This window comes from Streptopelia decaocto (genome assembly GCF_964273445.1).
Source record: "Streptopelia decaocto genome assembly, chromosome: Z".
In the NCBI taxonomy this organism is placed as follows: domain Eukaryota; kingdom Metazoa; phylum Chordata; class Aves; order Columbiformes; family Columbidae; genus Streptopelia; species Streptopelia decaocto.
The window spans coordinates 19778883-19801091 of NC_138657.1; the positions used below are offsets into that span (position 1 = coordinate 19778883).

The 22209-nt window shown below is 39.9% G+C and overlaps 2 protein-coding genes across 2 annotated transcripts in view; both read left to right on the forward strand.

Annotated features, from left to right (window-relative positions):
* FREM1 (FRAS1 related extracellular matrix 1) overlaps nt 1–11957 on the forward strand; it is a 63484-nt gene extending 51527 nt beyond the window's left edge. Inside the window, exons 36-38 of the mRNA XM_082074504.1 lie at nt 516–631; nt 6973–7058; nt 7990–11957. Of these exons, the coding sequence (XP_081930630.1) occupies nt 516–631; nt 6973–7058; nt 7990–8189 (402 nt within the window). The 3' untranslated portion in view covers nt 8190–11957. The remainder of the gene's footprint in view (nt 1–515; nt 632–6972; nt 7059–7989) is intronic.
* Nucleotides 11958–20044: 8087 nt separating this feature from the next.
* CER1 (cerberus 1, DAN family BMP antagonist) lies at nt 20045–22209 on the forward strand (the record flags this gene model as incomplete). The annotated part of the gene is made up of 2 exons (XM_082074855.1): nt 20045–20572; nt 21916–22209. 2 exons carry the CDS (start codon nt 20045–20047, stop codon nt 22207–22209), a joined length of 822 nt encoding a protein of 273 aa, XP_081930981.1.

Genomic DNA, 22209 nt, shown 5'->3' on the forward strand with positions numbered 1-22209 from the left:
TTCCTCTCTGTCATTCACAGGTGCTCCTGCATGAACAATATGAGCACTGGTGTTTTCATGCTTCTGGGGATGTGTGCACGAGACAGTGAATGAAGCCTGTGAGACAACAAGTGGCAGTTAGTAAAATTAACCCACTTAGGTATTTAGTAAACATGCAACCCCTGCATCACATAAGATATCATGGTGAATTTTGTTGCACTGCATTCCCTACAGAGACTGCACGAGACAAAAAATGGTTTCCAAACTAACATGGTCTCTTAAGAGGGTTTTTGAAACAGGAACCTTGTATCACTTTTAAAGCTGCTCATTATAAATGGTAGGTCCTCTGGCAGGCATTTATTTCTTTACATATTTTAAGCAATGCTGTAGTTTTATTGATACATACCGATGACCATGTTCAATTTAGTTCTGGGTGGGCCATAGGTAGTACCTCCAGCCTTCAGTCTGGTTACTAGTGCACAGACCTAGATCACTGTGAGCAGGAGTCTGTTTTGCCTTTTCCTCTTTTATTTTAGGAGGTAAGCACGAAGAAATGTCCCTCTGGATGGAGTCACCACGAGGGCAGCTGCTACCTCCTGGTAGTGAATCACAAAGTCACGTGGAACACTGCTGCTCGGGCTTGCAGAGAACAGTAAGAGATTTCTCCATCTGAATGTGTTTGCTGTGGACTGCTGTTGCCCTGAGCTGGATGCTGCTCTTGAGGCCAAGTTTATTCAAATAAGCCCCACTTTGGTTGTACTGCACAGCTCCTCAAAAAAAACAGAACAAGCCCGGGATTCAGACAAAGAGGAGGATAGAAATATTATTAGTTTCATAATGTTTCAGGTGGTGATGCTATCTTATTTACAACATGAATTCCCAAAGATGTCCACTTGCAGTGAGGATGCTTTCCCAATGAAAGAGTTTGTTTGAAAGAAGAGAAACAGAGCAAAGACTCTGTCTTTCACCCCCTGTGACCCACCACTTCCTTGGTTCTACCTTCACTTGATGTAGTGACAGTACAATGTTACTTATGTCTGTGTACCTCGCCATATTCTTCTGAAGATGCACCTCTTCAGATTCTGTAACTACTTGAAAACTTTAACATTCGATTTAACAGTAAATCTCTGACTTTTAAGGATAAACAAAAGCTAATAAATAACATCAAACTAGGAGATGAATAGAAGATCCACCAGTCTTGTTCTTCGGAGGCCTGCATGGTGATTTTGGCTTTAGGAGTGATAGCTTAGGACTGGTAGAAGTGGTAGCCATGGTAACATAGAGCTTGCCCTGGGATCATACATGTTCTGTACTCTGTGCTGAATTGTGAACACCACGTTAAAGACTGAACTGAACAATAGGAGGGGCTTTAACAGACCTCTCCATTACTCCATGAAATGAAAATTGAAAAAGCGAAGAGTTGGAGATGAAAGAAACAGAATATATTCCATAAGTAGTTGAAGGACATGCAGGAAACATAAAACACGGACAAGCATGCATAACAAACCTTGATTCATTCCTTCTGGTTATGCCAGATTATGTCTTGGTAACACACAAAAGGAAAGTTTTGGTTCTAATACCTCCCAGCTGATGGAAGTTACTGTTTACTAAAATATAAATGTTGCCTGATTTGTGGGCTCACCACAAACTTCAGATTGTAAATGGGTTTACTTAAAATTTCAGTTCCTGCAATGGTTTTCTACCACTTGCTTTTATTTTGTTACTTATCCAAACAAAGCTGTAAGTTGTGAATATTATTATTTTTTTTCTTTTTCCTGAAGGCTTCAACATTCAGTTGATCCCTTGGGAAGGTATGTCACTCTGCTGGGAGGTATTCCTCATTTCGTAGGAGTGTGCTTCTGGTGACCCATATTATTTGCAGGTGCTAACTTCTTGCTGAAGGCTATAGTGTACAATGTAGCTGTTAAACTGAATAACAGTGAATTAACAACTGTGTTAAACACCTACACAAAAAGTCAAGACATATCACTGAATCTACAAGCAAATGAATCCTAGAGCAGTGATGATGTAATTAATGTCAGACTACCATAGATTAAGGAAGCTTTATCCTGGTAAATGGAGTATTCCTGGCCTCTATCTGAAACAAGTTTACAAAAGTATAACCCCAGGCACACACTTTTTAAGTGGTACAAGAAGATAACTAAATATATATTTTTTTAATTTATTTATTCTGCCCAGCTTTCCCCCAGCAATCACCACCACCACTAACTGTGATATTTCTGTTATTAATAAGTCTGCTGTTGAGATTTAAATGGCTGATATTTCCAATAAGAAAACAAAATCAGCATGGTGGTCAATCCTTTTTTTTTTTTATTAGATCAAACAAACGTTAGACATTAAATAAAAATATTAGAGTTGACTTTCAGTAAATCATCCAATTTCACTGAAAAAGAAGAATAATTTTTATTAATACAAAAATGGCATTATTTTAAACTTCTATTCAATTTTCTTGCCAAACTTTTTCTGTTATACAGAACAAGAAAAAAGCACAAGCATTTTTAAAGTTGTTTCAGTAACAGTCTCCAACTAACCAACCTCCTTGCCTCTTAGAGAAAACACTGTTACCCTCTGATTACGGACTAGAGACCAACCTGTACAAAAAATACATGGACAGGCTGGAGAGGGTCCAGGGAAAGGCCACAAAGATGATCAAAGGACTGGGAAGCCTGTCATAGGAGGAAAGGCTGAGAGAACTGGGCTTGTTCAGCCTTGAGAAAAGAAGGCTTAGGGGAGACCTCATCAACATGTTCCAATATTTAAAGGGTGGCTACAAAAAAGCTGGAGACTCCCTTTTTACAAAGAGTTATATGGGAAAGACAGAGGAGTGATGGGTGCAATTTACTCCAGGGGAGATTCGGATTGGACACAAGATGGAAATTTCTCCCACTGAGAACAATCAGCCATCGGAATAATCTCCCCAGGGAAGTGGTGGATTCCCCAGCATTGGGCCCTTTTAGGATTCAGCTGGACAGGGTGCTGGGCTGCCTCGTCTAGATTGTGCTTTTGCCAAGAAAGGTTGGACCATATGACCCTTGAGGTTCCTTCAAACCTGGTATTCTATGATTTCATGATTTTATGATTCTATTCCATCGAAGTAATGATATCAATTTATTGCAGAAGTAATTGTTGTCTGGACATAACTATATGTACATGGGCTTCCAAAGAGCTGTGACATACATTGCATCCATTTGTTGCAAATGACATACTAATCTTTCCTTCAGTTTCTACATTCAGGGACAGATGCTGACATCAATATGAACTTGTCTTGATGAAAGTTGCTGTATGCCCTGGTGACAGTGTGCATGGAAAAAAGCTCAGCTAATTCCTGTGAAAGTCTTGTACCATTTCTAACCCTTCCCCAACACACTGGAGAGAAAGGTCTTTTAAGAAATCATTTCCCTCGCTTCGTTTTTTATGTATGAAGCGGCCCTTGGCAACATAAAGAGAAGCATCTGGGGGATGTTATGGTTGAGTGATCCCACAGCAGCCTGATTTAGCAACAATTTTGGTGATTTATGTTACAGTTCTTGTTTATCCCATAGGAACATTTCCTCCCAAGGGTCAGTGCAGCAGGGCTCACTCACATGTGAGATGGTTTCACTGCTGCCACGGAAGGAACTCTACACTGGACAAACAGAATCCACAGTTGCATCTCTTGCTTTGTTAGTCAGGTTATACCTTCATCTTCTTGAGGTGGAACATTTAATTAGAGCTTAAATATGGCCAGATTTCAGGTCTTTTAGTGCCAGCTTTGTAAGGCAAGGGTTGCTATTTTGTTTGGTGTTTGTGTATTAGCAGCATGTGGCCTCAGTCCTTGGGAATCCCAGGCAGAATCACACCTAAAATAATATTTTAGATCCCTCATGATGATTCAGTGTTGCTTAGTGCAAAGCAGGATAGACCCTGTTGCCCTTCTCTCCTAATGCTTGTGTTCGTTCTGTAAGTGATTGGTTTAACATATTATTGCTAGTGATTCCAGTGTAGGATTCAGGTACCCAGAGTTATTTTAAAGACCCAGTGTATCTTGTCTGACTTCCAGTTGCCACTCAGTAAATGCAAGGCTCCTGTAAGCTCTGCATCGTGTCTGCCAGCCCTATCTGAATGTTTTTAATTCTGTGATGCATTGTAAGCAACATTAGACACCTATTTCAGGACACCAGGATTACTCCCTATGTGACCAGACCAAAGCCTGGGATAAGAAAAGCATCTCAGTCACTACTTCCCCTTCACCATCAGTATAGGACATGGATTTACTATAGCAGTTCAAATTAAATGTCCTCATGCTGTATTTACAGAACACTCATATGGAGAGAAGATTAGATAATGTTATAGTTATTGCAACGCTTTCCTTTTGTAGTGCTGACGTCTCTCACTGGTACTTGGATTGAAGTAAAAGTCTGAAACTGTTATTGCTCAGACTACCCCTGTATGTCATAAATGATATAGCAGTTACTGATACATATTGATGCCTTTTGTCTTCACATTTTCTAAAATAATTGAAACAACAGAAAAGTTATGCTTACTCAAAGTAAATGACTTAGTTCCAGGGCTTTGATTGTCCTTAAGCAGTAGCCAGATAAAATGCCCTATTTTTGTTCTTGCTCTGCTGGCAGTGATAGCCCAGAGCCTGATGCCCAAATCTCCTCTTAGGCCCAAGTTTGGTCGGTGACCAACCACAGTCACTGTGAGGAGGAATGGCACCATGCTGCTGAATCAGTTACCTTGGGAGGACAACCTGAATTAACTGAGCTTGCTTTCCTGGACCTTTCGTCTGAGGAAGAAGATGGACTACAAAACTCTCCAAGACCCTTTGTCAGTCAGCTTTTGTCAGCTTTGTTCCTGGTTCACTGTAAACTCCATGTCTAGGAGATGGGCCCAGAGGCATGGAAGCAGATCACTGTGGGGACATACAGGCACCAATACCATGCATGAAACTTTTACTCTGATGAGATGCACAGTTAAAGTCTCTGCTGGGAGCTTCTCTGTTTGAAGTTTTGGGAGCCTGTACCATAAATGGGTGCACAACTCTGACCCCTACCAGCCAGTTGCTAATCACTCTGTGCTGGGACAGTCTGACATTTGTAAAGTCATGATGAATGTTTCTGAGGGGATCCTACCACACCTCTACCTGAAGAGAGTGTAAACAGATGTCAATGAGATTGTTTACACTCTGTTCTCTGGTGGTCCTGAACTTGGGACCTCTTGATAGGACGTACATTACTGCATGGTACTTTGTCTAGGGCAGCCGTGATCACACAGACTGTGAGGGCTAACACTCAGCTGTCCTGCAGGCCTTGGCAGATCCACCATGCAAAGTAGAGCAGAGGGTAAATCCCCTGCTGTTTTGGTTGCCTGCTGGGATAATGGAGAAAGCCTTTGCAGTAGGAGCATCCCATCAGCATTACAGTGAATTTATTTCATACCATGACCCTCTGTGCCCAGATTAAGGAACGGTCCAGATTTTGTGCAATAGGGACTGTGCAGAATATTGTGGGCTACTACTTTGAATTCCTCATTATGTAAAATTTGCCTTCTTCCCTATCTTGTGTGGTGTTATGATATGGCATCCACGGGATCAGTACTGTTAGAAGAGATATAAGGCAACAAACAGGATTGGAGCTTCAGGCATGGTTCTCTAACTGGGAAGCAGGCCTGGTGATAGGCTTGTGTCCCAAGATCTGACCATGGTCTCCATAGTAGACTCAAGTCTGCCATGCCACCCTTGAGGTCTGGTTGTTGTCCCAGCTCTTAAAGAAGATAGTTATTACCTCCTTTGGAGCTATACTGTTCTTCTGTGTCCATTATCTGGCAACAGTCATTAAATTAGGAAAATACTCATTATGCCGTTAATTTATTCTGCTGATAGAAAAGATTTTGGCTCTCTTCAAACATGTTTTGATGAGCAGTGTTGTTTACTTGCACCCTACCAAGCATCACCCAGGATGTTCCTGGAGGCTGAATAGGCTGGCATCAGTTTGACTGAGTGGTAGTCAGAAATATGGGACAACAGAAATGACAGATGCTCAGCATCACAGGGAGGCAACAGCAGGTATGACAAGTAAAAAGTTGACATCAAGGCTGGCAAAAAGATGGATAAGTAAGAAAGTAGAGCCACTGATGGCTGACAGTTCTGGCAAATGTAAAGGGTGCTATTTGTCTGTTAATGCTTCAGGATTTAGCCTATCTGCAAATGGCTTAAAAGCAGCCTGCTGGGGCTTGCATGCTTGGTACTAGCTGGAAGACATCACAATGGCAAGGCCACTCAGTGGCTAGGATTTGAAAGTCCTACTTTGGGGCTCCTATACTTCAAGCATAAACACAGAGCAGAGCTTATGCATTGGCTTCATTCTGAAATAGTCTGGTCAATACACCCCACAACTGCTCTCTGATCTGAACCAAATGCGTAGTCATCGCAGGCAACCCAACATTACCTCTCAGAACCACACTACCACTCTAAGCCAGACCCCTTAACTACATACATTTGGTTCTGTTTTGAAATACAGAGGAGATTTCAACTGTGTTATTCAAACCTTTAGTATTACCAGAACATGATTTCAAAAAGATATAGTCTGCTCTACTACCAAATGAGTAAATCTGTGTCTTTCGGTGGTTTGGATTTTAGTGTAGGCAGATGATTATTTTAAAGCAAATAATGTATCAGTGAGAGTATCTGTGGTTTAAAACACAGTTTGTGAGTATGACGTACACCTTTCCTGTATATGTTTCTTTTAGTTGCCCATTTAATTTTTCGGTTAGAAAAATCAGAGCAGGACTTTGGTTTCTCTCCAAGTGATCCGGAATTTTAAGACTTTATCCATGCAACTATTCTTTTATGCCACTAAGTAGTGTTTTTCCTATGAAACATTATTTATAGGCTTTGTACTAAAATCACTGCCTGTTGTTGATAAGTCAACAGGAAATGTCAGTCACTCTGTGGAATGCTAATTACTTTGTCTGTCTCCTTGAGCCTAGATACCTGGGGAGTCTAGCAAGTGTGGCTAATGAGCAACACATGCAGTGGCTGTGGGACTTCAGTGGGAGGAAGCCCTTTTGGATAGGCAAGTACATCAGCTGTCTGTCCACTCCGAGAATTACAGTTCCTGCTAACCTTGGAAAGCAGGAACTGCACAGCAGTTCCAACCCAGTTTTTAAATGTTGCATTGTCCTCAACTTCCTGCTGCTTTTATCATTTCAAACAAGGCATAAACTGAAAGCCATAATTTACCCAACTAATTTTATAAGTCTTTATCAAAAAGAAGAGTTTATCCTGTTGCCTGTTGCTGAGTTGTTTTTGCCTTGACATCTTCCATATTTTAATACTAGCTGGTAAAATAACTTCTGGTGGCACTCCTACTCCTTCACTTATTTCACCTCTTTTGACTGTTACTTTATTTATCTCTATTTTTTTTTTTAAGTTTACATTAAATAATTATTTATGTTACTACTAATTTAATTGTGTCATCTTGTATCAGAACTCTTGTAAATTAGATGATGAGCTAAAGAAGATTTCATCACATTGTTTTAGATTTAGCTGTCTGTTTCATATTATGCACCCCTTCATTTAATGAGAAATTCAAAGGACTCAGAAAGGCCTTCTCTGTACCTGCTGATCCCTTTCTGTGAACATCTGCCTTAGCTTACATACTAGAACTATTTATTTCTTCTAACTCGTCTTGTTTCTGCTATATTTTCTGCTTGGCATCTTAAGTATCAAAGGAGGAACCTGGGAGGTGATAGACATGCAATAGATGGAAAGAGATAAAACATTTTAGATGGGCAATAATGAAGAAAAATGTATTTTCCCTTATTCAGATGGCACCAATTCCCTTATGAAATATTAAATTGTATTTTACTTGTATTCTTCCAGACAGTTTTTTTCTCTTAGCACAATACTGTATGGATTTTTTAACAAAAGGACAGAACAACATGCTTTCAACAGGCTCCAGAGACAATACAAATTACTGATTTGGTCTTACCAATTTCACACAGGCTTGAATGACCAAGTCAATCCTGGACATTGGGAGTGGAACGGAGGAGAACCTGTAACTTACATAAACTGGAGAAAAGGCTCATACCACTTTCCAAAGAGAGGAAGAAATTGTGTATTGGTGCAGAAGCGAGGAAAATGGCAAGCAACTGACTGCAGGAAGGTGAAAAGGAACAGCTATATGTGTTCAAGAAAGCTGTAAAGAACAGACGATCCTTGTGAAAGCATCTTGACATTCATGTTGTTTCAGTTATATTTATCTGCAGACATGGGATGGTATGCACTTAGAAAACTGTCTTAACTATCAGCAAGGTTTATTTTATACGCTGCCAGAAGTGCAGATGATAGAAGTCAATTGCAAAGATTAAGTCCAGGTTAAGGTTTTGAACTTTCCCCAAAGACTTTGATCTCTCACTCCTATATATTTTTACACCAAAGAGGAGCAAGGTCTGAAGGCTTTTATCACATTTCTGTGTAAAAGTACCTTTTTTTTTTCTTTTTTTTCTTTGTAATAAAAATCTAGCACATCAGATAATTTGCTTCACTCTTAAGCAGGGGAATTGGCTGTTGCTACAATTCATTTGCAATAAAAACTGAAGTTTTATCCTGCAGTCACAAAAAGAGGAAGACCGCTTGGGGTGCAAATGTGGGCAGACCTGGCTGGCTAAAAACAGGTCCTCTTGAGTGATGAGGGGAGGGACATTATGGCAGAAGACTGGGGCTTCTTTAGTGGATGCCCTAGTACAATGTCCTACAAAAACAATAACAGCAGGATTTAGTAACAGAGTACCAACAGGAGCAAAGCCTTGTATTTCTTCTTCTGCCTCCCAAGGCCAGCTTCAGATCCAAGTGGATTTGCTCACGCAGAGCTGCGTATTGTTTCACATTCCTAACCACAACTGTTTGATGTTTTTTGGAGTTGCAGGACAGTGCTGTAATTTTTAGTGTAATTAAATAATGGGACCCCTGTAAGACTAATGCTATATCAAAGGATGATTTACACAAAAAAAAATAATACTGAAGCTTAATCCTGGAATATTATCTGGGGTTATTCAGTGATACATGAACACCAGTAGGATTTATATGTGTGTATAAACTAATGTAATCATGAGACATATTTTGTACTAAAGCAGCTATGGCTTTTGAAAAGTATTAATCTAAATCCTTATTAGGGATTTGAGGTTGTTAAAAATAATAGTAAAAAATCCAGATTTAGTTCTGAGAAAGGCTTAAAAATCAGCATTTAATAGGAAAAAACCCCCAGCTGCTGATAACTTAAACTTATTTTAAATATTTGCAGTAGGAGTGTTACCATTTTGTTACATTATAGTAAATTTATATTTGACCTGTCAAAAATCTTGCTTTAGGGCCTTCTCACTGCCAGCCTTAAAACCAAAAAACAAGTCAAAAGCTTCCTAAAATTACATATTAAAGCTCCTCTCAAATCCACCCTCTGCCCACAATGAGTGTGTGACAGTTGGAGGGGCAGTGAGCAGGGTGAATTTGCCCTGTACCTTACGGACTTGCATCCCTCCCATCTGCCTGCCTGCTGCCTACAGCTGATTCTCCCTGTGCCCTCTATCAGCTCGTCTGTTTGTCCAGCCTCTGGATCAATTACATCTGTAACACTATTTGCACCAGAGCTGCAAAACCTCCTTCTGAGGGTCTTCACAGCAACTTCTCAGTTCTGTGAGGGACAGGTGCAGCAGAATCACCTCTGCTCTCTGGGCTGAGGGACACTGTTCAGGGATTATTTATCCTTTCTCCTTTCCTTTGGCATGCACGGGTTATTTATCCTTCCTTCTTGCCTGTGACAAGTCAAATGAATATGCATGTGAGTAGCTGGACAATCTTTATACCTACAGGAGAACCTTTCTGAAAGGACTGTTGCAGATAAACACAAGTGCATGGCAAAACTTGAGGAAAAATACTGAGGACAGAACCACATCACCCTTATTGTTGGTATCAACAGACACAGCCAAATATATTTTCAGGATTTTTTTTTATTTTGTCATAGCGATCTTTATGTCGAGCTTCTAGACACTTTTGCTAGACGCTTAACACTTTCTCTAAAGGAGTTTTCTAGATCTGCATAGTTAGGCTGTTTCTAGAATTCCCCAGACTAAGTACCTCTGAGTACCCATCCAGCCGTGTTTTTATTTCTGATCGTCCTCACTGCAATAAAAACAGGATCTAAAAAAAGCACTCTTGGGATCTCTTGCTGTTGTGTTCTGGAATTCCAGGCAAAAAATGACTAAGAGAGCTTGGTAAGATACAAACATAAACTTCTATTTCTTTAGGGCCTTCTTTTTATAAAAACTGCTGAGTTTATTGGTGCTATCTTGATAAAACCTGTTGAGATTATTTAAATGCCTCTGCTAATTGTTTAATAAATGAATGATGTCAACAGATAGGGAATTTTGACCAAGGTGCTTGTTACTTGATCAGGAATTAATAAATAACTCATGTCTAGTCTGAGACAACAGTGATCTCAGAGGTTTGCTTTTGTGAGATGAGGGATTTTCCGTTTTCTGTATTTCATTTGAATTGCTTTAAAGTGATTGAAGAGTATGAAAATTTCAGTACACAAGAGACTGTTAGTTGTGCAAACTGTATGTGTTTACTGGTTTCATTAGTTCTAATACACTAATGAAGCTAAAATTCTTATACTGCAGTGCAAAGATATTTCTGCTCTGAAAAGCTGCTGAATTGCTTTTCAATACAATTTACTGTTTCGAACATTTACTCATAAACTTTAAATTGTTTTCCTTAAAAATGAAGTATATTTTTACAGATTTTATGCAGCTTTTATTAGTATACTGAAGTTCATATAATACAACACATTCAAATCAGAGAAAGAACAAATACATCACTGTTTCTGTTGCCATAGGAAGTTGTTGTCTCTAAGAGGTTTAATAAAGAAAGGGCCTAAAATCCTAAGAAGTTATTGGGAATTTTTCCAGACCTCAATAATTTTGAATTAGATTGTGAGTAAACTCAGGGGAAAAATCAGTATTCACAGAGTCAGCATGAGCCAAGGAGTTTTAAGAGACTGAGTGTAAGAACAAGGAGCACGTAAATTCCATTGCTCATCTATTGATGACACAATTTCTCGATAAACAGAGGATTTATTTCACCAGAACTACCCATATGCCTTTTAAGAGCAACAGAACCAGGACGCAACAGCTCAGTGAAAAGAACTCAGTGGTTACCCTAGATTTCTATTACAGGATGGGCAACATGAGCTCTTTGAGTGCCTTTTAACCACTTTTAACCACACTGTCTCCCTGTCAAGTTGATTTTGAATCTGCTGACCAATTTCAAACAGATTTGACAGAGGAGTAGTTGACTCAAAGGCAATGGTTATGAAAAAAATTGGCAGGCAACTGGCCACAGAAACACTTCTTCCAAAACAAAATATCCTAAAACATTGTGTGTTGTTATTAACTTCATGGGGATCAAGTTTTTAATCTGAAAAAAGTCTTTATTCACTCATTCTAAAATTATAATAGCTTTGAGAGAATATATATATAATTCATTGAATATTGTGATTCTACATTATTTACGTCACAAAACTGGTGCTATTTTAATTCTTGTTTTCAGAACACTACATATATTGCTATGTTTAACTTCAGAATGTGTGTAACAGAAAACTGAAACATATTTTGGTGAATATGTATTTCTTCTGTTTCATAATCTCACAAGAGCTTTTTTTCTAGTGATAAAGAACATTCTGTTGGGCATAGTAGCAATGTACTTAATAGTTAAGCATAATATACCTACTGTTTACTCTATGCGGTCTCTGAATGCTGTTTCTTCTGCATGAATTTATTCCTGAATGAATACCACAAGGACAATCTTTTGCAAGTAAACAATTTTTTTAAATCAAAAATCCTGTTTATTTTAAGAAGTAAATTAAAGTTACAGATCTGTAAACAGATATACAAGATGAAGAATGAATTCAAGAAAGATAGTCAGTCCATAAAAATGAACTTTATTATGATTCTTGATTTAAAGGAGAATCTGAAAAAAAGTCATCATCCTTCAGTAACCTCAGTCATCTTCATGGAAGAGATGCAGATGTCAGTTTTCCTCTCTTATTACCCTTTCAGAAGCTATGATGTTCGTAATATGGAGAACTCTGCTACTGTAATTCTGTTGCGTAACTACTGTACTCTACATCAGTCCACAAGCAGCGTAAGGTTAGAAGAACACAATAGGGCTTGTTTGTTTATTTTTATAGTGTTGAGATAATGTATTTTTTTCAGTCAGAAGTAATCCTAATGAATAGGAATCTGATATATGAAGTACTGGATATAAGCACATTAAACAAAATGATATCTGAAATTTTCAGATAAGTCTAAATATATTTTTACTAGAAGAAAACTTATCTGCATCTTCTTCCTTGAATTATGCTACAAACATTTTCTTAGTGTTGTCAAACTCTTCAGTGACTCACCATGACTCTCTCAAATTATGCACAGCAATCTAAGAAAGATGTGAAATGTCTCTCTACCCAGACTTTTTTCTCCCCTGGCTCACTGTCGCCGCAATCAAGCACATAACCAGCATAGCTCCTCAGACTGGAATTGGGTACACTCTCAATTAGGAAGCACATATGGCCAGTACCATTCAGAAGATGCTTGAGGTGGATGCCTGTGCAAAATCTACCAACCTGAAAATTGTAACAGAGAGAAAAACACCCATGGCATCACATGTACATAGCTACAGCCAAAAGAACATGGGCCAATACACATGAAAGGACACTTACCCTCACCCTGCTGGACACACATGCAAACATTTTCAAGTGTGAGCATCTACATTTTGGCAGCGGTTTGAAACTTAAGACTCCAGTTCTCCGGCTAGCGCATGGAGAAATGAAATGGAGAGACGTGAACAGGAAAGTATAAATGAGTGAAGAAAGAAATAATGCAGCAGAGGACTTGACACTGAATAGAACATAGGGGAATTCAGTATGTACAATATCTAAGGTTGAAGGTACAAAACTAAACAGTTTCATTGTCTGTTCTTTCATATTGTACCTTCTGAAGAGCCTTTTGTTTTCATAATTATTACTTTGCCATGAGGTCTGTATGTAATTTTTTTCCCCAAAACCTGGTAAAGCAAAGACAGCAGACGGCTTTCTTTGGTAAGTACAATAATTGGAGAATAAACTGCATAGTGTTAATTTATTAGTTCTGAAGTCTTCATATGGGTTCTATAAAAGATATGGTTTGACTGAAACCAGGTTAATTTTCTTCATGCAGTTATATATACATACATATATATATATATATATATATATGTATATATATATTTAGCTAGCACAGTCATTGTTTGGACTTAGTTTAAGAACAAGAAGACAACACCCTGGGACACAGTTAATGTTTTTAATTGTCATCTGGGTGTCAAGGACTTTTTCTGAGCTCTCTGCTCACAGGTGTGAGGCAGCTAAAAAGGGGGGCGTAGATGAGGCAGACCTTGACTGACATCCCGACTGATCAATAGGAGTATTCCATCCTGTTAGCATCATGCTTCATATTTAAGGTGAGTCAGGATCTTCCAGCTAGTGATGGAGTGGGAAGGAGTCAAGATGGAGACTTGTTCCCGGGGGTTCTGTTCAGGGGTTTCTTTAGCTCAGCCTTTTGCCATCGGACCATTTTGCAGAGGCCTCTGGGCCTTTCTGGCTTTTTCTTTTTCCCTCTCTGGGATCAGCGGTTCAGGACCAGGTGCTGCTTCCTGGGACTGGCTGCTCAGTGTGGACAGAATTTGTGAGGAATTGCATTGAGTATCTTTTATTTTATATTCTATTTCCATTTTATACATAATAGTAGTAGCAGTAGTAGTATATTAGTGTTATGCTATTAAACTGTGTTTATGTCAACAAACGAGTTTCTCCCTTCCCTTTCGATTCTCTCTCCTATTCAGGGGCGGGAGGGGGAGTAATAAGCGAGTGGCTATCATGGTTATATTGCTGCCCCAGGTTAAGCCACAACAGGCTGCAATATATAAACCCCATTTAAATTATTAAATCATCAGTCAGGCTATGAGGAGACTATTTAGCTCAACAGAAGGCAAGTAATTCAAGCACTACCTAAGAATTATTTTTAGGCATCGACTGGCAGTAACCAATTACTCAGTTTATGTCCATAATGACTGAACAAACTACAGCTCTGAAACAAATAAATAATTCCACTTTGCATTTGCATAGTGCTTGTCATCTACAGATGCGACAGTTTTAAAAGGGTGGCCAAATGCTCATGGTGACTATTTCCAGTGAAAACAAAATGTCTTGAACAAATCGCTACCATGAAGGCAAATCAAAGCCTGCTTGAAAGACACCACTACATTTAGCCACAAAACTTAACAACCAAAATACAGTCAAAACATGTGATATGCTTAAATTAAAGGGAAATCAGGCAGGAAAACAAGTTTTTATAAAAGAGCATTGCTTTTTGTAGAAATCTGAGATTAGCTGTATTTGGAAGATAATGATAATGTGCCCAGTCCAATCTCTGTTGTCAATTAGTAGTCTATGTAGCTGGTGTCACCACAAACAGACTTACAAATACTATTTTTAACTTCAGAATGGTTCTCCAAACTTGCTGTTGAAGCTAGGCTGCTTTCCCATAATGCAAGCAGGCTCCTGGGGAAGAGGATAGATATCTTACCTGTGCACAGTTATAGAGGCACTGACTCCAAAACAGGTTTAGAACAAGCGTAAATATAGAACAAACTGTGCCCAGAGGCACCAGGTCCTGTTTCTTACCAATTTTGTCACTTGGAAAGCAGCCACAGCTTACTATCAGAAGGAATGAAGGAACAGCACCAGACTGGCCTGGCAGAACCAGAGCTGGCATGCTGCTTTTGGCTTTCAGCAGACCTTGGGTAAAACCATCCAAGAAAACCCAAGAAGTAGAACTGTCTTGACCTGGGGAAGAAGAGGGCTCTTTGGTTGTGGAGTGACTTGTGAAGAGACTTGCTGACAATACTTTGCTTCAGACTTCTTTCCTACCCTTCTGTAAATAATATGTTGTGCTTTTATGTCTGAAGCCTTCTAAGACAAGTTTTTCTTGCTGTATGTTACAGGATAAAACAGTACATAACATGAATGGATCCTGATCTTCAGCATGTATTTTTCACAGCTGTTACACTGCAAATATAACAGCAGCTAACACTTACACATATATGCCAGCATTAAGGGTTTTATACATTCCTTGTTAATATTTGCACTGCACCAAAAACCCTGACTGGTTTAGTTTGGTCAGAAGTGTCTGTGCAGCTCAGTCATTCCAGTACTACCATTTGCTCAAATTTTATCTGTGCCTCGACAGAGACATACTTAAATCATTTGCCCATATTTGTTGCTTGCAACATGAAAGAACCCACTGTAAACAGCGGTAATAACATTATTTTGCTCATGTTCTTGCTACAAAGAAGAGAACCCTCCAGCAGAAACTAAGATGCTATCTGGGCACCAAACCATGCCTCAGCCACATCAGATAGGAAAGGCAGAATATACTTTCAAACATACCCCCCTTTTTTTTTTTTTTCACTTTTACAGCAGATTGGGGTAAAGTTTAACTGAGACTTCTTTTACCTTGAAGGCAGAGGTATTTTTTAAGCAGGCTTTGAGGAGAGGTAAATTGGGCCTTTCAGGAACTTAGATTCCAGTTCTGTAAACACACGTCAGTAATTTAATGCAATTTTGCTTATATGGATAGAGTTAAATATGGACCTTATAGGATCAAGACCACAGCTGGAACTTCTAAACAGAAAGAGCTGGTATACCACTGGTTTAGACTTAGAGACAAGGCATTTCCTGGCAAATAGCTGAAACAGATAAAAGCAAACAGAAAGAACACCTGTGCTGTGTTGCTATAATCCAGAAGGAATCATATTTAATTAGTATTAGTTAGCCTTATATTTTTAAATTCTGAAGCAGAGAGCTGAAAAATACATCAGTCAAATCTTATGTTTGAAAGACATTGCCAAATGTTAAAATCATAGAATCATATAATCATTTAAGTTGCAAAGGTGCCAAAGGCTTTACTGAAGTCTAAGTAGACAACATCCGCAGCCTTTCCCTCATCTATTAAGCAGGTCACCTTGTCATAGAAGATCAGGTTGGTCAGGCAGGACCTGCCTTTCATAAACCAATGCTGACTGGGCCTGATCACCTGGTTGTCCTGTACGTTCCATGTGATGTCACTCAGGATGATCTGCTCCACAATCTGTCCCACCACTGAGGTCACACTGACAGGTCTGTAGTTCCCTGGATCCTCCTTGTAGCCCTTTGTATAGTTGCGTGTCACATTTGCTAACCCCCAGTCAACTGGGACCTCCCTGGTTAGACAGGACTGCTGATAGATGATGGAACGTGGCTTGATGAGCTCCCCCACCAGCTCCCTCAGAACACTTGGGTGGATCCCATCTGGCCTCACAGATGTATGTGTGTCTAAGTGGTGTAGCAGGTCACTAACCATTTCCCCTTGGATTATTTGGGCTTCATTCTGCTCCTTATCCATGTCTCCCAGCTAGGGGGCCGGGTACCCAGGGTACAACTGGTCTTCCCATTAAAGACTAAGTTAAAGGTGGCATTAAGCACCTCAGCCTTTTCCACATCCTTTGTCACTATGTTTCCCCCTGCATGCAACAAAGGATGGAGATTGTCCCTAGCTCTCCTTTTGTTGCTCATGTATTTAAGAAAACATTTTATTGTCTTTTACAGCAGTAGCTAGATTAAACTCTAGTTGGGCTGTGGTCCTTTCAGTTTTCTCCCTGCACAGCCTCACAGCATTCCTGTAGTCCTCCTGAGTTGCCTGCCCCTTCTTCTAAAGGTCATAAACTCTTTTTTTCCTGAGTTCCACCAGAGCTCTCTGTTCAGTGAGGCTGGACTTCTTCCCTGCTGGCTTGTCTTTCAGTACATGGGGACAGCTGCTCCTATACATTTAAGATTTATTTCTTGAAGGATAACCAACCTTCCTGGACTCCTTTGTCTTTCAGGACTGCCTCCCAAGGGACTCTGCCACCAGCCTCCAAAACAGGCCGAAGTTTGCCCTCCAGAAATCCAAGGCAGCTGTTCTGCTGCAACCCCCTTCCTTACTCCTCCAAGAACTGAAAACTTGATCATTTCATGATCGCTATGCCCAAGATGGCCTCCAAGCATCTTGTGACCCACAAGTCCTCCTCTGTTCACATACAACAGGCCCAGTGGGCACCTTCCCTAGTTGTCTACTGACCAGCTGTGTCAGGAAGCCTCCTAGACTGCTTCCTCTCTGCTGTGTTGTATTTCCAGCAGCCATCTGGTAAGTTGAAATCCCCCAAGATAATAAGAGCTAGCGATCGTAAGAATTCTATCTGCCTGCAGAATATTTCATTTGCCTCTTCATCCTGGTTGGGTCATTTGTAATAGACCCCCATCAGGATATCTGCCCTGTTGGCCTTCCCCTTGATTCTTGCCCATAAACACTCAACTTGATCATCACCTTCACCAAGCTATAGACAGAAAACCACTCCCTCACATACAGGGTTACGTCATCACCTCTCCTTCCTTGCCTATGGCTTGTGAAGAGTTTATAGCCGTCCAATGTAGCACTCCAGTCATGAGGGTCATTCTACCATGTTTCTGTGATGGCAACTACATCATAGTTTTCCCACTGCACAATGGCTTCCAGTGCCTCCTGTCTATTGCCCATGCTGGGTGAATTGGTACAGAGGCACTTAAGTTGGGCTGTTGATCCCACCACCATTTTTTGAGGAAAAGCTCTAATTCCTACATGACCATTCTCAGGCCCTTCTCTGGGTTCTAACGCATCAATAGCCCTTATATATTTGCTGTTGCACGGCTCTCTATCCCCTACCTCCACTGAAATGGCAGACTGAAGGACCTCGCTATCACACCACCCTTCAAACTTCATTGTGCCATCCTCTGACTAACCTCTAGCAAGCCTGGTTTTATCCTTTTCCCCCTTCAAATCCAGTTTAAATGCGTCAAGCCCTTCTGTGTCAATATAATACATAGGTCTGAGTACCAGCCCAGTCTTGTAACTCTCTGAGAAACTAAAATAAAGAGGAAAAGAAAAAAAGAGGGAAAACTCAAAATGTAATGTCCTTATGTTTGCTGAATAATTTTGAATGAGTAGTTCCAACATGCACCAGATACAAGGAATTTTAGTTCCAAAGGTCAGCTGCTTCAGTTCAACTCATTAGCCAATAAAGGCTGAATGTGAAGATTCAAATTGAACTTCTAGGCTACTTAAGTTACTGTCTACCATTGAATTTATCCTCTTCACTCATTGTTGCTCCACTCTAATGCTGCACATGGTAGTGTAAATATGACACAAGGACCTTTTGCAGGAACATCTCACAGCTGATCTTATTGCAGATGCCAGAATTTTCCATGATTTCACTCCTGATAATTGTGGGAGAATCTGCCCTTCCAGAGCATGCTTGAGACTTCAGGAAGGCACCAAATTAGTGGCAGAATTAAATTGCTCTCGGCTGAAATTACAGAACAGAAAAGCTTATGCTTCATTGCTGTGCTTCTCTTAATGAGCTCATCCCACTGAGGTCACGGCACAAACACAGTCTAGTGTTGGTGTGTGAACCCCATTCTTGCTGGACCTCCATGCACTTCTGCTTCAGGATGGACCTCAAGATTAGAACAAATGTTAACTGAAGTGAATAATGCAGTAAGGAAAAGCTTGAGATCTCCACTAACTTTGTGCTAAAGTTTTAAGTCAGTGCCTCATAACAATGTTACTAGGCAATTATTTTACTTCAGTTATCAGGCAATAAACTAATTCCCCAGAAATGAAAGTAAAAAAAATTCCATACATCAAGTACAGATCACCAAAGTTTTCAAGACTAATGAACAGATTAGCTACAAAATTAGGAGTCTATTGATAGGCTCTTTCTGGTAGAAAGAGTGTGTAGAGATGAGAGTAACTAAATGGCGAATTATCTGAAGCAGAATTTGCTTTTAGTATTTTCAGATTAGGAACAATATTTGTGATATTTATTGAAAATATTTTTTTCTTCTCCCAAAACTTTCCTCTGCGTGATGTTTTATCACATTTTTTTTCATTACATGTTGCATAGCATGGTAATTTGGTAAAAGACACCTTCATTTTAGGGTCTAGTATGCTCTAGAAATTTCTGTTGAGTCATCGATATCTAGAATAATAAAATATCTCAGTTCTAACATGTTTTGCGTAAATCCTTATTCTGTTTACCGGCTTTACAGGAAGCCTGCAGCGGGTTTGGTGCCTGAACAGGATGGAGCAGTTAGTTAGTCTTCGACAATCTGGGGTGCAGAATTTCTTCACCCTTTGACCTTTTATTCTGGGCTAGTGATATGTCTGCACTCCAGCAGCTGCAAACTGCTGTGAAGGAGGTGAAGCAAGGGCTAGTGCTCTCTGCCAGATTGCTCTGGGTGTGTGAGCACCAGTCTGCCACTTTCCAGTTGTGCTGCTGAAGGTCTTGGGTCATATCCCTGATGTGAAAGACCAAAATTAGACTCAACTTTTGAAAACATGGGCTGATCTCATGTCTTCAGATCCAGCTTCATGTTTTAGCAAACTTTAATCAGCATGCCTTTTCCTGTTGTGATGAAATAACATTCCCTGTTTTGACAGTCTCTGGCTTTGTGGAATGGAAAGTCAAAATAAACAATGAAGACCACAATGGCCATGCTAATACACAACCTCAAATGTTTCCTTAATTCCTAGGCCTAAGCTAGACAGTTTATCCAAACATTTCCTCCTGTTCAATACTTCTGTCCCACACACCATCCTGGCTTACTAGATTTTAGATAGGAACTTCTAATACACATAACCCAGATTGAAAGCAGAGTTTCGTTAGCACAAACTCCCCTATCATAATTGTAATCTAAAGTAACTGAATGCAATTAGCCACACCAGGGTCTCCCCTGAGCCCTCCCCTCCTCTGCAGACTGACAGCAGCCATAAGCTGACACCTAGCTCTTGTATAAAGCTAGCACACTACATTCACTGCAACAGCAGCAGGTCTCACAGGGTTGCACTTTACAAGATCATGTCACTGCTGCTCCTTCAGCTGTTAGTTCTCTCATGTCTTGGAGCCACAGAGCCGCAGCGAGATTCACCACAAAGGAAAAGCAGAGGGCCATTTCAGCACTTTTTTTATCTGGACAAAAATCTGCTTGAAAGTCAGAGTTTTCGTGAGCTCGTAGACGAAAACCCAGTAGGTGTTGAGGAAACCCTGGGAGAACCAAGCTTTTTTGTAGCAATTCCACAGACAGCATCTGAAAGTGAGAAACCAGAGGAGAAAAAAACATCCAGATTCATCTTTCCCAGCGCAGAACTCCATGCAGACCAAGACCTGAGAACCTGGGCAGCACCTAGAGAGATGTCTCCTGTGGAAAACCTCTCTCCATCCCACTATTCCAGCAAGAAGAAGGCTGCAACTCCCTATAGAAAAGATGCCAAGAAATTCTGGGACCACTTCATGTTAAAGAAAAATTCAGCATCTGAAGAGGTTGTCCTGCCAATCAAGACAAACGAAATGCACGAAGAAAACTGCAGAACCCTGCCTTTTTCACAGGTAAGAACAGGGGTTCAAGATCATTAAATGCATTCTTTCCTCTGCCTCTTGTAATGAGAAACAAAATGCACACAGTTAGTTTGCTAAGTCACAGGGTCACCTCTGAATGTTCACAGGCAATAAGCAGTTGAAAAACACCACTGAAATGGCTGAAAAAGTTCAAAGAGGCAAAGTGCTAAATTTCAGCACTGGAAAGCCACATATTCGATTTTCAGAGTTACTTCTTGTTTTCATGCAAAGATGTTCTGACCTAGCCTGAGCAAGCAGGGCAGTGGTAGTTATCTATTCAATGAATATACATCTCAAAAGTTCATATACATCTATTACCTATATATATGTAAATACATATACACATAGGTGTATATACAAAGAGTCCCAGGGCACGTATTTGCATAAGTGGGCTGTTTTCCTACAGCTAAGCAAGGATTCCATTCTGCTGCATTAATTCTGTGCTAAGAATGATGGAGAACTGGTAAATTGCCCCATGCACAGATTAAGCCATTTCATCATGTTGTAACATCAAGACAAGTAAATACTATAGATGAAAGTTCTGTATTCCTCATAAAGCCACATCTATTCTCAGTGTTTCTGTAATCATAGTCTGTCAAGGACCATGTTTTCCCACATCCCTCACTGAATTTCACTGGCAGACAGATGTACATACAGATGTGGCCTAGAAACTTCTACCATTTTACTTTTTGTGCCATGTAACATGGAAAACTTTCTCCAGGATAGCTGCAGTTACGCCAATATAAAAGTGCTAACTTCAGTCTAGCATTTGCTGACGTGGGAGCTGACATAGGCTCTCCTGATACAAGGAACTGTTATTCTTGCAAACCCAAGAGATTACAGAACTTCCATTGCACTTTCAAGATTTTAATTAAAAAAAACTGCTGAAGAACATTATGCTTCTGCCACATGGAAACAAATCTTAAAGATTACAGTTGAGTCTAGCTTGTGGTTTATATACAAGAACATTGGGCCAAAAAGATATTTAAGACTTGCTAAGTGGGAAAGACTGCTAAACCATGTCAGAAATGCAGAACTCAAAGGTATCCCAGACCCATGTATTGGATTTTTCCCTGTCAGCTCACAAAGGCCCTGACTGAACCAGGTTTTGCTTTTGTTGTTCAGTCTCAGAATTGCCCATAGGAGCATTTAAGTTTCCTTTTTAAAGTTCTTATGTTTTACTGCTTGCTTGACATAAAATATAAACATGTTTAAAGTAAATGTTCTAAGAAGAAAAAATACAGTATTTTGGGTGTTTTTTTTGCCTTCATGCCTTCTAGCAAAGTTCATGGACCATTCATGTACGAAGAACTTCAAGCTGTTTTCTGTTTCAGGGCATTACTCATGAGACCTGTGAGAAGGTGATGGTACAGAATAATCTGTGTTTTGGAAAATGTAGTTCCTTTCATGTTCCTGGTCCAGAAGATCGTCTTTATACCTTTTGTTCTCATTGCTTGCCCAGCAAGTTCTCCATGAAGCGCCTGAATCTCAACTGCACCAGTTCTGTCCCAGTGGTCAAGGAAGTCATGATTGTAGAAGAGTGTAAATGTGAGATTCAGAAAATTAAAGACCCTGCAACTGGATCGCTACTGTCAGACTTGCATGCAAATTTACATGAGCACAATTAA